This window comes from Orycteropus afer, unplaced genomic scaffold, assembly GCF_000298275.1.
Source record: "Orycteropus afer afer isolate SDZICR_OR568_19922 unplaced genomic scaffold, OryAfe1.0 scaffold00034, whole genome shotgun sequence".
NCBI lineage: Eukaryota > Metazoa > Chordata > Mammalia > Tubulidentata > Orycteropodidae > Orycteropus > Orycteropus afer.
In genome coordinates, this window is record NW_006921621.1 from 8,981,549 (window position 1) to 8,996,000 (window position 14,452).

General features: G+C 40.2%; 1 protein-coding gene across 1 annotated transcript in view; it reads right to left on the reverse strand.

The window, feature by feature from the left end:
- ADGRF2 (adhesion G protein-coupled receptor F2) overlaps window positions 1-13,010 on the reverse strand; it is a 20,927-nt gene extending 7,917 nt beyond the window's left edge. Inside the window, exons 1-5 of the mRNA XM_007936292.1 lie at window positions 12,939-13,010; window positions 7,287-7,329; window positions 5,690-5,844; window positions 3,592-3,825; window positions 1,296-2,657 (exon numbers count right to left, since the gene is read on the reverse strand). Of these exons, the coding sequence (XP_007934483.1) occupies window positions 1,296-2,657; window positions 3,592-3,825; window positions 5,690-5,844; window positions 7,287-7,329; window positions 12,939-13,010 (1,866 nt within the window). The remainder of the gene's footprint in view (window positions 1-1,295; window positions 2,658-3,591; window positions 3,826-5,689; window positions 5,845-7,286; window positions 7,330-12,938) is intronic.
- Between the last annotated feature and the right edge of the window lie 1,442 nt (window positions 13,011-14,452).

The window sequence follows — 14,452 nt, forward strand, 5'->3', positions numbered from 1 at the left end:
AAAGGTATATTTATATACAGTGACCAGGTAAGATATATTTCTAAGGGAAAAAGTAAGTTATTGAATTATATATGTGTGTATTTGTGTATACACACATGCATGCACACACACACACATATTCGGAAGGAAGATTGGGCCATCTACTTCCACAGAGATACTGCCTCAGAAACCCAAGGAGGGGTCTCTACGAGTCAAATTGACTCAATGGCAGTGAGTTTGGTTTTATACATACATATGTGTATATATATAAACCCTGTAATATGTGTAAATATTTGTACATTCATAGAAAATTTTGCAAGATTACACATGGAATTGTAAACATCACTTAATTTATACAAGTGAGATTCAGAACAGACTTAATTTTCAATATGATTGTGTATCTCATAACAACTCATAGTGACCTTATAGGATAGAGTAGAACTGCCCCATAGAGTTTTCTAGGCTGTAATCTCTACATGCACATAGCACCAGGTCTTGTGTCCTGCAGAACCACTGGATGGATTCAAACTGCTGAACTTTCAGTTAGTAGCCAAGTCGCAATTGAATCAATGGCACAGACAACATAACTGTGTATCATGTGCCTTGTTAAAATAAGACGTTTTCAAATGATAACTAAAATACCTAAGTAGAAGGAAATACAATAAGCTTGCAAATTTTAATAGCTTCAGATACGCACAGATTGTTTTTTGGGTGATAATATTGTTTAAATCATAAACATAACAACTCAGCCTACTATTATGCTGTTTTCTGATCCTTAGTCATTTTGGTAATTGGTGCTCTCCTGTTTACACATTTGTTTTCCAAACACCCCTATAAAGTGAGTGGTATCTTCCCCATTTTATAAGAGAAAAATATGAGTTAGAAATGTTAAGGAATTTTTCCAATATCAAGGGGGGAAAAAACAATTGCCAACAAGACAATTCCAACTCATGGCAATCCCGTGTGTGCAGAGTACACACTGTGCTCCGTAAGGTTTTCAAGGCCTTTTGGAAGCAAATCACCATGACACTCTTCTAAGGCCCTTCTGGGTGGGTTTGAACTACCAACCTTTCAGTGAATAGTCAACTGCTTCATCATTTGTGCCATCCAGGGACTCCAAAGATAATGGTACATGGTAGTAAATGAGAGAGTCAGGATTTGAATCTAAGCCTTTCTGGAGCTATAGATCATTTCCATACTCAATATGTTATTCCAAATCCATTATGTTAAATAGAAATCTAGTGTCACTAGCTTCCTATCACAAAACCTCTTCAGGAATCCCCATTTCAGATATGTTCAGCAGTACCTGCACTTACCTGGAAAGCATTGAGCAAGGAGAAGATAATGTGTAAGACCAGAGAGCTATCATTGATGACTACAGCTATTCCAAATCCCCAGGTCAGGCCCAGCAGTGGTGTGAGGATGGCGATATTCTTACTGATTCTCACTATGGCTCTCACTTCCTGGAACATGGAACTGCCAGTGGCCACTTGCCGGGTCTTTACAATCACAACTGCGACGGTGATTAGGTTTACTACCATGATGGTTAGAGCTGGTACCACAAAGGCCAGAAGGGCCTTGGTCTTGTCCCAATTGAGCCAACACACCTCTGGATGCAAGTAGCCTTGGCTAGGCTCAGTGACAGCAACTGTGATAACAGCAATGACCAATGGGCTCCCATAGCCCACTAAAAAGAGAGATGCCACCAGGACGGACTTGGACAGTGTATGGAAAACAATCAGGATTCCATAGAGGATAAGGAGTGCCTTGGCAAGCATCCAGAAAAACACAGAAAGGTAAAAGAAATGAACAAAAAATGTTGCCACCACACATCCATTATGGCGTGTCATTGGACCACCAAGAAAGGAACCCACAATGAACCACACATTAGCCATCAACAGGGTGGCTGCAACATTTACAATGCACAGGTGGCGCAAATATGAGATCTCTGTCTTCGTCACTTGTCTCCAGACGAAGGCCTCGATAGACAAGCAAAGGATCAAGCTGCAAATTGAAAGGCCCAAACCTATGTATGTGATATAAGTCAGGATGGGGCTCTCCATCAGGTGGGGTGACATAAGAATTGAGAAAGAGGTAAAGAACCTGTTTGGCTCACATTTGCAAACAGCTTGCTTGGAGTTTTCTTGAATCATTTGACAGGCCTTCTGGTCCCATCTGCTCTCCAAGGAGTGCCAGCCAACACAATGTGTCCTCTTCTCCTCTGACTTGCTGATCTTTTCAAAAGTCAGTGAGATGTTTTTAAGTTCCTTGGGCAGAATGACAGACAAGATAAGCCCATTCACAGTGATGTTTTCAAAAAGGCTGGCTTCCAAGATGGCCCCAAGGGTAGGAAATGCAATGCTGACAACCGGAGAAGAAGAAGGCACATTCAGAAGTTCATCTCTAGTGAAGAATACCTTTCCAGTGACTTTATGGCCAGTGTCATTAACTCTCATTGAAAAAGTGAAATTATTTTCATTGTTATCTCTGGATATGGTGGTGGCCTTTATATGAATAAAGGCATCTGGTATGTCAATAGGATGCTTATTTATAGATAGCTTTCTTGCAACGGAATTGACTGAGTGTAGCAGGACACAGCTGCTATTTTTCTCAGGGATGAAAGTCCAGTTTGAGATGCTATTGCTGTTAAGAATGTGGTTGGCAATGATGCTGTAACTCTGCCAATGAAGAACAGATATTAGTACTAAGCCACTCTCTGTATCTGCCCAGCTCATTAAAGATTCACTTTTATAGTGTGACCCCCTAACCAGCACTGTAGGCATCCCCTGGGAAATTCTTAGAGATACAGATGCTCAGGACCCACCCCAGACCTAATGAATCAGAATCTCCATTTTAATGAGATCCCCAGGTGACTCTGCACACTGAAGTTTGATATAGAAGACAGAACCACAATAGGATGACTTTGCCCTTCCCTCCTCCCTTTATGAAATGCCTTCCCATAAGATAGGCAAGTGGGCAACCTCCACTGTGCTCATTTGTGTCATCAGCTTGGGTTCCCACCTGGGCAAAACTAGCAATTTGCTTACCATGGTCAGGGTACTCATCATGTAATTAATATCTATTAAATCCCAACTCATGGGAGCATACTAAATTGGAAATTATCTCCAAATGTTGAATCTACTTTTCACTATCTTCTATTTTGAAGATCAAAACAAATGAAATGGGGTCTGATTTCATTTCACATATCTGCAGCTGACATTTATGGCATTTTCTTTGCTTCAAATATTTTCCATTTTAGCAACCTCATAGATAAAAGTAAGAAAAATATTTTCCTGTGCAGGTCCTAGAATGATTCTTAAAGGTTTTGAGTAGCCAAAATGTACATTGGAAAAGCATACTCCAATGCCCACCACAGTACATAGTAAGTGCTTTCTGTACATGTTTGTCAGTTAAGTGTGTTCACTGATTCCATCCACTTATTTCTTCAATTTATTTTTAGTACATTTATTGAATGTACTCTAGGCTAGGCATTGGAGATACTGAGGTGAAAGATCCTGTTCCCAGGCCCCAAGACACTCACAGAATACCCCAACTAGCCCTCATTCCTTTCCCACTGAAATGATGCTCTACCAAGCATTTAAGGCCACTCACCTGCATCTTTGTCTCATCAACATCTGCCTTTAGCTCTGTTGATATGTTATGTAAGAGCTGCACAATCATAGCAATATTTCCTGGTATCCGGGGAGACTGCCGAATGCCTTTAACTACACAAGACAAATCCTTTGGACATGTTTGCATTAATCTCTCTGTAATGGTCTCAGATTTTCCAGCATAGTGGTTTATCTTTATGTTTTCTCCAAGTGATTGGATTGAATTTAAATCCTCCTAAGAAATGGCAAAATAAATTTCTATTATATTACTTTTGTTCTAAATGAAAAAGTAGCTTTATTAAAATTTGTTGTTGTTGTTATGTGCCATCGAGTCGGCCCCGACTCATAGCGACCCCTCCTTGGGTTTCCGAGGCAGTATCACTACGGAAGTAGGATTGCCCAACCTTCCTTCCGAGTATTAAAATTTAGGGCAGCTTTATTACACAATTTCATAATGTTCTTCTGTTTTACATTTCCAAAGTCACATCTTTGGTGGAATAACTTGACCAACACCAAGGTGTATGAGCCCAAAAAATGAGTCTCAAATTCCTAACTGCCTACTTCTTAATCCCACTCCCCAAAAATCAGAAATATTATTTTTTATCTTTAGCATTGGACTACTAACCAGAAGATCAGTGGTTCAAACCCACCAGCCCCTCCTCAGAAGGCAGGTTGGCAATCTACTTCTGTAGCAACGTTGCCTTGGAAACCCAAGGAGGAGCCCCTATGAGTGGGATCTGACTTGACAGCAGTGAGGTTTGGGTTATTGTTTTGTCTTATTTTTTTAACCATTCCAGACCCCTTTTGTGTATTCATGTTGTTGTCAGTTTCTGTTGAGTCTATTCTGACTCATGGAGGCCCCATGTGTTACAGAGTAGGACTGTTCCATAGGGTTTACTTGTCTGTAATATTAAAGCAGATCACCAGGCCTATCTTCTGCAGTATCATTGGGTGGTTTGAACCACCAACCTTTAGGTTAGCAGTCGAGAGCAAACAACTTGTGTCACCTGCATTATATATTCTCTCTCTTTATGTAGATATAAATTGTTGATAGCATTTAAGCTTGTTTTTACAATTCCTGAGAGGCACAGCATGAGACATAAGTATATTTTTTAAATGAAAATTCTGAACTAGATTTGGATGACTCAACTGAAACACTGTTGTTGTTGTTGGTATGTGCCGTCGAGTCGGACCCGACTCATAGCGACCCCTCCTCGGGTTTCCGAGGCAGTATCACTACAGAAGTAGATTGCCCAACCTTCCTTCCAAGGAGTGGCTGGTGGGTTTGAACCACCAACCTTCTGGTTAGCAGTCAAATGCCTTAGGCACTACACCAGCAGAGCTCCCAAACTAGGAGAGAAAAATGACTGAAAATAGCAATAGAGAGTGTCTCCCATAGACTAATGACCTGAGTCACACTCTTTAGATCAGGGTGGCAAACTATGGCTCTAGGGTGGTCACCTCTTCTTTGTGAATAAAGTTTTATAGCAACACAGCCAGCTCATTCACTTACATATTGTCTGGACTGTTTCCACACTAAAAAGGCACAGTTGAGAAGTCACAACAGAGATGATATGGCCCACAAAATTCTAAAATATTTACATCTTGCCTGTCACAAAAGGGTGTGGGCGACTGAAGCACAAATTTTTAGAGGCTCAAAGTTAAGAATGTGATTCTTGTGTAGAGCGAGAGAGATTAGGCAGATGTGATGTGTTCACATAAAACAGAGATACATGCTTCTCTGCCAAGTGCTCTTCCTCTCTCTTTGTGAAGGCAAAATACATTGCTAATTTAGGGCAGCTCTGGTGGTGGAGTGCCTAAGGCATTTGACTGCTAACCAGAAGGCTGGAGGTTCAAACCCAACAGCCACTCCTCAGAAGGAAAACTGAACAATCTACTTCCGTAGAGATACTGCCTCGGAAACCCAAGGAGGGATGCAGTCCCCTTCCATACAGATACCACCTCAGAAACCCAAGGAGGGATCACTATAAGTCGGGATCCACTTGCAGCAATGACTTGCAGCAATAATAATAATTATTATTATTATTTTCCTCATGATGCTCACATTAGAATCCAAATTGGGAGAAAAAGGATATTACCTCAAAGATGTTGAAGACATTAAGGGTTCGGCAGGTATCAGTAACCTTGTGCCATTTATTTTTCCTGCATAAAAACCCCATATTTCCCTCAGTGTCTGGAGGGCAGGGTTGGCTGCACTGGGAATTGTGCTTATTGCAGACACCATCACATCTGCCTGGAGAAAGAAAAGGCATCAGCATCAGACGATGAGGTCTAAGATCTGGGCTGCACTGGGCCAATCACCAAGCTATCCCCGCAGTGAAGACACACAAATCCTGTGGTGATCAGGAGTTTTTTCTTTGTAAAATAGAGGGGAACTGATGCACATACATGGTTGTCATACTCTTTGGCAACAACCATATTCTTTCCAAAAAAATCTTATCCTGAGTGCCAATATATACAATAGATGAAAAGGGAACTGCCCCAGTTGAAGTGAGTGATGAGCCTAGTGATGAGTCCATTCAGTCATTCTCAAACACTACAACAGCCCTCTAAACCTAATCAAATCCTGCAGTGCCCCAGAACACAATTCAAAAGCTATTGCACCTCAGATTCTCTAAGAAGGCTCCCAGATCTAGTCTTAAAAGCTTGCAAGAGGCTATCTAGATGCAATGATGGGTCTCTCCTCATCCAGAGCAAGGAAGAATGAAAAAAAAAAAAGATGCATGGAAACAGTTAGTCCAATGAACTGGTAGAATATGTGATCCTCAGCCTATATGACCATGAGACCAGAAGAACTAGATGGTGCCTGGCTACCACTGCCAACCACACAGAGGGGAAATCAATGCAAAAGATCCTGGATAGAGTGGGAGAACTATGTGGAACAAAACTCAAAATCATAAAAAAGACCAGGTTTTCTGGTCTTATGGAGCCTGGTGAGACCCCTGAGACTGTGGCCCCTAGTTAGCCTTCATGTCTGGAACTGAACTCACTCCTGTGGCTTGCACCCAAACAATAAACAAACATATGGGGTGAACATTTACATCAGGCAGATACACTCCTTGAAGTGATCAATCATGGGAGAACAGAAGGGCAGTATTTGCACAGGGAGACAACTCAGGGGATGAGAGTGCATGGGAGGGAAGGACACAGAGAAGAATAACTATGGGGAGGAAGTGGGAAAAGAGCTATTATATTGTGTGAAATTGCAGTCAATGTCATGAAACAAAATTTGTATGAACTGCTGTATGGAAAATGAATTATCTCTGTAAGCATTCACCCAAATCACAATAAAAATTAAAAAAAAAAAAAAAATGCAGCCTCCCAGATCCAGAACTTCATAATGTGTTATATCAGCAAAGACTTCTCACAGTTATACTTTAGCCATTGTCCCAAGTTGAGCTGACTCAATCTAATGAATCTATGGCAAAATTTTTTAAAAAGAAAATTTAAAAAAAAAACCCTTAAAACTCTGATTGAAGTGGATTAGAGAATGCCAGGAAAAGAAGAGAATGGGACTGGGGTCAAAGGTCCAATTTAATATAAAGGAAAAAAAGCCCAAATGTAAGCCATCAAGGACTTCCCTCAGCCTTGCCATAAGACAGAGAGTTGTAGATGATTCAACTCAGTAGATGAACAGCAAAACCTCCATTTGATTAGCAACTGCTGCCAACATACCTTGGGGCCTGGCAGACACATTCATCTTGCTTTCTCTGGCAGCCTAGAAAAGAAAAGTCAAAATCAATTGTCGATATGCTAACCCCAATGGCTAACTTTAGTCACAGACTACACCCATGTCTGAGTTGGTTATGACACCGTCTTGGCCACCAAAAGCTGAGACCATGAGGTATGTCACCATGGTTCCATTTCTCCTTCAGTCTATTCCTCTTTCTCTCCCACTACTACTGAATAGGAGCCTTCCTTCTGCACCAATAAGAATGATCTACATCCTGTCCAGGAAATATGTCTGTGATGAGCAGAGGTGGATTTATCACAAAGTTGATGAAGTTTGAGCTTCAGAGTCCCTTCCTCCCTTCTAAGGTCTGGAAGAGAGCCTCATATGTTTTGTTAAACTTTCAAATGTAAAATATTTTAGCTGCCATCTTTTAAGACTGTTCTCTTTTATCACTCCAACAGCCCCACCTTTACACTTTCCCTCCTTTTGGGTACTACTAGAAAAGCTATAAGTATTTATAGGATTTATACTCAACAAGCAGAAGTTGAGTTGGAGACACATTTAGTTTCATTTAATAAACTATATTTATGTATTTTGCAGTCATTTCTGCGTTATAATGAGGACTTTAGCACATAAGTGGCAACAATTCAATGAGTGTTTCCAATTAGTCACAGCACAAAAATATTCCGAATGTCCTGATACCCTGAAGCTCACAAATGAAAGAACCTTGTTAGAGGTTATCCTAAACTTGACAGCAGTCTTACATATTTACATGGCATTACCAGTAACAAATTGCAAAGCTGAAAGATATTTTTCTAAACTAACAATAATAAAATACAAACTTGGTCAACAGTTTTAGAGGGAAAACTAGATAATCTTTCTAGTCTGTCTATAGAAAAAGATTTTATAAAGCCATTCTGATGTAAGTATGCAGCCAAAAGTATAAGGGAAAATTGTTATAGTGGTGTGTCAGAGAGTCCACTAATAAAAATATTACGCTATTTTTCTAAATTTGTAATACTCTTTGGTATTTCTGAATGTGAAACCTATTATGATTTCATTTTTCATTCTAAGTAAATACATTTTAACTTAATTTTGTATTACTTTCCTTTAAGAGGACTACCCCAAAGTCTGGCTCCCCCCTGTCATAAACATTCCCACATCTCCCTATCAAAGCCCTGGTCTATTCCACAGGATCCCTGGTGGCTCAGTGGTTAAAGCACTGACTGCTATCCAAAAGGTCAGCAGTTCTAATCCATCAGCTACTCTATGGGGAGAAAGATGTGGCAGTCTACTTCCATAAAGATTTACGGTCTTGGGAACCCTATCAGGTAGTTTCATTCTGTCAGTCTACTCTGTCTGGTCACTAAGAGTCAGAACCGACTTGACAGAAGTGGGTTTTTTTAGTCTAGTCCATCATCAATATAATACCTGATCCTTCACTGAGAGGCAGTGTCATGTGTGACTAAGAACGTATAAACTAGGCACACATCACTGATTTCAAGTCCCTATACCATCACATGAGACCTTGAGAAAGTCAATCTCTCTGAACCTCAGTTTCTCCATCCATAAAGTAGAATAGAAACTGTAATTCTGTAATCATATGATACCCCTGACAATTTTTATGATGAATAAATGAGATAATCTATGAAAAACACTTAGAAAAGTTCATGGAATATGTGCTATATGAGATATTTAGTTATTATTATTCTCTGAACATGAACTTACTGAATGTCTATTACATGCAAAGCTCATCCTTGCCTATGCCAAGAAGCATTCCTGAATGTGTTCTGAATAACACATCTTTTCTTCTCTGGCTTTTGTGGGACTTGCTGTCCATACCACCAAAGCATTCATTCAGTACTTGGCATACTCATCTGACTTGCTATTAACTATCTAACCTTTTAATATATGCACACTGTCTTCCCAATTAAAGAGTAAGTTATTTTAGAACAAGATTGTGTATTGTGTTTCTTTGTACTCCAAGTACCTAGTTCAATATCTTACACATATGCAACACATATAGAAGCTCTGGTCATGTAGTACCTAAGGCACTTGACTGCTAACCAGAAGGCTGGCAGTTCAAACCCACCAGCCACTCCTCAGAAGGCAGGTTGGACAATCTACTTCCATAGTAATACTGCCTCAGAAACACAAGGAGGGGTCACTATGAGTCGGGTCCGACTCGACGGCACATAACAACAACAACAACAACACATACATATATGTATATGTGTGTTGATATATGTACTTGTGTCTACACATATAATGGCATATATGTATGTGTATGTGAAAACCCCATTTGCCATCAAGTCATCTCTGATTCATGGTAAACCCATGTGTATCAGAGTAGAACTGAGCTCCATAGGGTTTTCAATGGCTACTTTTTTGGAAGGAGAACTCCAGGTCTTCTTCCAAGGAGCCTCTGTGTCAAATGGAAGTGCCAACATTTTAATTAGCAGTTGAGCACGTTAACCATTTGCACCACCCAGAGAGTTCTCTGTATGTGGATGTTGTTGTTGTTATGTGCCGTCGAGTCGGCCCCGACTCATAGCGACCCCTCCTTGGGTTTCCGAGGCAGTATCACTACGGAAGTAGGATTGCCCAACCTTCCTTCCGAGGAGTGGCTGGTGGGTTTGAACCGCCAGCCGTCTGGTTAGCAGGCAAGTGACTTAGCCACTATGCTACCAGAGCAGACTGAATTTCCCTGTATATGAACCAGAAGAGAGCTCTCTAGTGGCCGGGAAGAGCCTTGATTTTGCATTTTAAGATCCAAGTCATTTACCAAGAAACTGGAAGGTCAGTGACCAACCTATGTAACTAACTCTTGGGAATCAAGTTCCTTTCTCTTTCACAAAGTTGTTTCTATGTTATCAAGAAGCAAGGTTGAATCTTTCCTATTCTCTGTCAAATGAGAATGAATGAGGAATCTAAATTTAGCATGTGGGGTCTGTCCACAATCAAGAAGGTATCCCTGTGCTTTCATGAAATACAATGTCAAAATAGTATTTTGAGAGTTTTAGAAGACCTTATAGATCACTCAGTCTGATCCTTTTATTTTACAGAAGAGAATACAGGCTTTGATAGATGAGGTGTCTTGCTTAAGGTCATGCAAGGAGTTCCTCTCAGAGCTGAAACTAAAACTTAGCTCTCTGCGTTCCTGGGATAGTACTCTTTCCACCAAACCAGCTATATCCAAATACTGGTGCAGAAGAGTGTGTGCAGAAGTACAGGCATTTCAAGATTCCAAAGACTTATCTTGATAGGTGCATGGTCTCCAATATAGTATGATAAATACACTTAGAAATTAACAACTTCAGATAAATGAATTACTTAATATGGCCCTTCTAGCCATAGTTTTGTAACTCTCACCAAAAGATTAAGTGGGACTATTTAAATAAAGTGTTTGTGGGCCACTAAGGGGATTGGATAGCTTGCTAATTATGCAAATAAGGTGCATGGCACCCTTGTGTAGGTGGACCCATGCAAATAAGGTGCATGGATCCTAACAAGGGGATTGGTCACTTTGCCATCCCCCTAGGCTTAAAAGAGAGCTCATTCCCAAGCAGAGGGGGAACTTCACCACCACCAAGAAGAAGAGCTAGAAGTGCAGTGTGTCCTTTGAAAGTGCATTTGAATAACTGTATCCTGAGTGTTCACAAACCTGAATTTTAACCTGTTTCTTTCCTAGTAAACTCCGTAACTTTAACTATGTTCTCTGAGTTCTGTGTGGCTATTGCAACAAATTATTGAACTCAGGGGAGTAGAGAGTGCTGTGGGAGGGACAACAACTCTGGATGATACTTGGACCATTAAATAGACTCTGATGAAGTAACATTATATTAATGAGATACTTGGGCAGAAGGCTACAGTATACTGTTTACAAGGAACAGTAAACTGTTTTCTTAAGTGAAGGACCCAATTAACTTCTTCTCAACTAATCTGCCAATTACACACATGGAAGACTCCTTTTGATCATTTCATTTCTAGGGTGGCATTTGACATGGGCCACTTTAACTTCAGATACCAACAATTCTCAGCATAATACTGTTAAAAAGACACTTGCAAACCTGCAACCTGCTAAACCTGCTGAACTTCCTGGGTTAGTAGGCAACGTCAGAGGAGAGGCAACACCCAGAACTCAGCATCCAGCAACTTATATAACGAGAGGAAAAGAATGGGATGTTTCTGGTCACATGGTCTCCAATCATCAAGAAAAAATCAAAGTCAATCTCTTGTGCTTTTGCCTACTCTCCATATTCTGTCTTGTGGAAAGATGTGGATGAGGAAGTGGGAAGAAAAGGAAAAAAAAATAGGACCTGGTGTGGCTTGGGATGTCTCAAAGAAGGAGCCCTTCTGAAGGGGTTTCTAAAGCTCTTCTAGAAATTAGGCACCAGCAGAGTGTCAAGGAAAGGAGGCAACTCTTGAAGATGATTTCATCCAGTGGCAAACTATTCAGAGGATAAAGTAAATATTATTTGGAAAGCTCCTGAAAAGAACTTTCAAAGTTATTTTTTCCTAAGGAGGTTTGTTAAGAAGGTACATGTTAAGACAGAAAGAACAAAAAACTGAGAATCTGAATACAGTGATTCTGAGCTTGGCCCTGTGACTAACACGTATGCAACCTCAAGCAAATCACGTCCCTCACTCTGTTCCTCGGTTTACATCTAAATAAGGGAATGGAGCTTTACTGGTTGATCTCAAAGCTTCCTTCCAGATATTATAGTAAAAAGTAATCAAATAATAATAATCTTTTCCTAAGAAGTTCAAAATATTTTTATGTTCTCTCTCTCTCTCTCAATGATTCTCCACAACTTACTTTAAATAAGTAATCAAGAGGGAAGTTAAAATGATATATGGTATGAAGAAAAATATTCCAGAGGGAGCCATAGGACTCACACATAGTCCATTGAGCTTACAACTATTACCTTGCTACAAACTCTTCAAGGAGCTCCGGAGTGTAGTGGTTAAAGCATTGGGCTGCTAACCAAAAGGTTGGTGGTTCAAACCCACCAGCTGCTTTGTGGGAGAAAGGTGAGGTAGTCTGTTTCTGTAAATATTTACAGCCTTGAAAACCTTATGGGACAGTTCTACTCTGTCCTAAAGGGTCTCTATGAGTTGGAATATGACATATTCAATGACATAGGGTAATGGGTACAAACTCTACACCAGTTAGACCTTGGGGTTCACCAACAGTTTTCTCAAAGGAAGTATTGTTTCCATTTTGGGGAGAACAGTGTTTCATTGTGCCAGACCATTCTAAAGTCTTGCCCACTAAACACCACTAGTATCTCTTAATCATTATGACAACCCTCATCCACCTTCACACTTTTTCAAATGCCCCTAAGGAAGTGGTACTGTTCTGGTTAAGAGCAACTGAAATTTTCTTCATCAGATGATATGGAAAGAAGAGTTTATCAACCTTAAATCATTTGAGCTTCATTGCATGTTTGCAACTTATGGGGAAATAATTTGTAGCTATTAGTTAAAATGGATTTTTAGTTACCTGTAGTTTGAGTTTCTTCTGGTCACCCAGTTACCCCATCACCATCTTCTTCCTACATCTCAGTTAAGATAACTGAAACTAGTTAATGGGCTGATTTTATTTTCCGTTTGCTCTCTCCATCAATTCATCTTCATCCCCCTTTTCTTACCTGGCATAATGTTCTGCAGGACTCTGTGGGCAAAAGAAACACCAAACAATACAGCCAAAGTATATGAGTCATGGTTTTCCACACAGCTGACTTTCTTGCTTCTATAGAAAAACAAAGAGGCAAAATGTCTCCAGTCTGAAGCTTTCTTAGTTCCACGACACTCTAGACTCAGTCAGCCCTACGAGGCTCTATTTTTAGTGCTGTCTGCTCAGACTTCTGCTTCACAGGGAAAGCCCCTGCGTTTGCCCATAGATTTCACCAAGACACCATTGGACATGAGCACCAACTTGGACTGTGAGGCTGTACTGTGAGGCCCAGGCAATTGCTCTATCCCTCCCCCTCTGCTGCCTGTTCCCAGCTTAGGAATTCCTTTAAAGGAAGCTACTTGCCTGATTTCACCCTCCTACCATGGCGTAATAAATAACAGCGCGTATTCAGGAAGCGGGAATGATGGTTCACTCTCACGGTTAGGCAGGGCTGAGAAATGTGTGGGTGGCCACAGTAGAAGGTGAGTTCCCATGGGTTTCCTATGTCCAAATTCAGCCTAGAAAATACTATTTAAAGAGGAAGAAGCACCAAGCTTGGTTTACTATTCCTCATTCCCATCTAACTTTGGAGGTGGATTTTTATAAACAGGTAGCAATTTCTTCAAAACAGACCTTGGGCATGACCTGTTATGATTAGTTCAGATGTAAAAACTGATTCCTCAGCATCTAGAATAGTGACTGATACATAGTGGTCTCACAAGGCACTCAAGAAAGGAAGAGAAAAGGAAGGAAAGGAGAAGGGAGAGAGAAAGAAAAGGCTGAGGTTGTGCATCAGAGGTTATATTCTATAGAGGGCTCATGTAAATTAATATTAAATTTTAACAACTTTAATAGTTTTCATTCTTAGTGAGATTCTGTTTGAAAGGTATTTGATATTTTTTGCTATAAGAAGAAAGTATTTGGGAGACTTGCCTGTCACCTACAAAGACCAATAGCTGTCATTGTGGTGGATATTTGCTACTTGACCATGTTTAGGCAAAAAGAAATACATATCTTTATCCCAGTGATGCAATGTGAATTCTATAGTGGTCGATACCATTACTTTGGAAACTAGGTAAACCTGATCTTCAGTCATGTCTTTTGCATTGGAGTACTCACCCAGTTGAAATGCCACAGAAATCTAGTGATTTAAATAAATAAATAATTGTTGCTAATTCTAGCCTGCTGTTAATATACTTTCTTGAACTTCCAAAGTTCTCTAAGCAAAAGGATTACTTTGAGGCTGATTACTTTAAAATTGATTTAGTAGCAACCCAGATGGACACAGAACTTCAAGTAAATTGTGACCATAATAATAATAATAATTTATTGTGATTTGAGTAAAAGTTTACAGAGCAAAGTCATCCTCCAGACAGCAGTTCACATACACTTTGTCTCATGATACTGACTTCAGTCTCCCACAATGCAACTTTTCTCCTCTCACTTCTTCCCCATAGCCACTTCTTCCCTGTGTCCTTCTCTCCCATG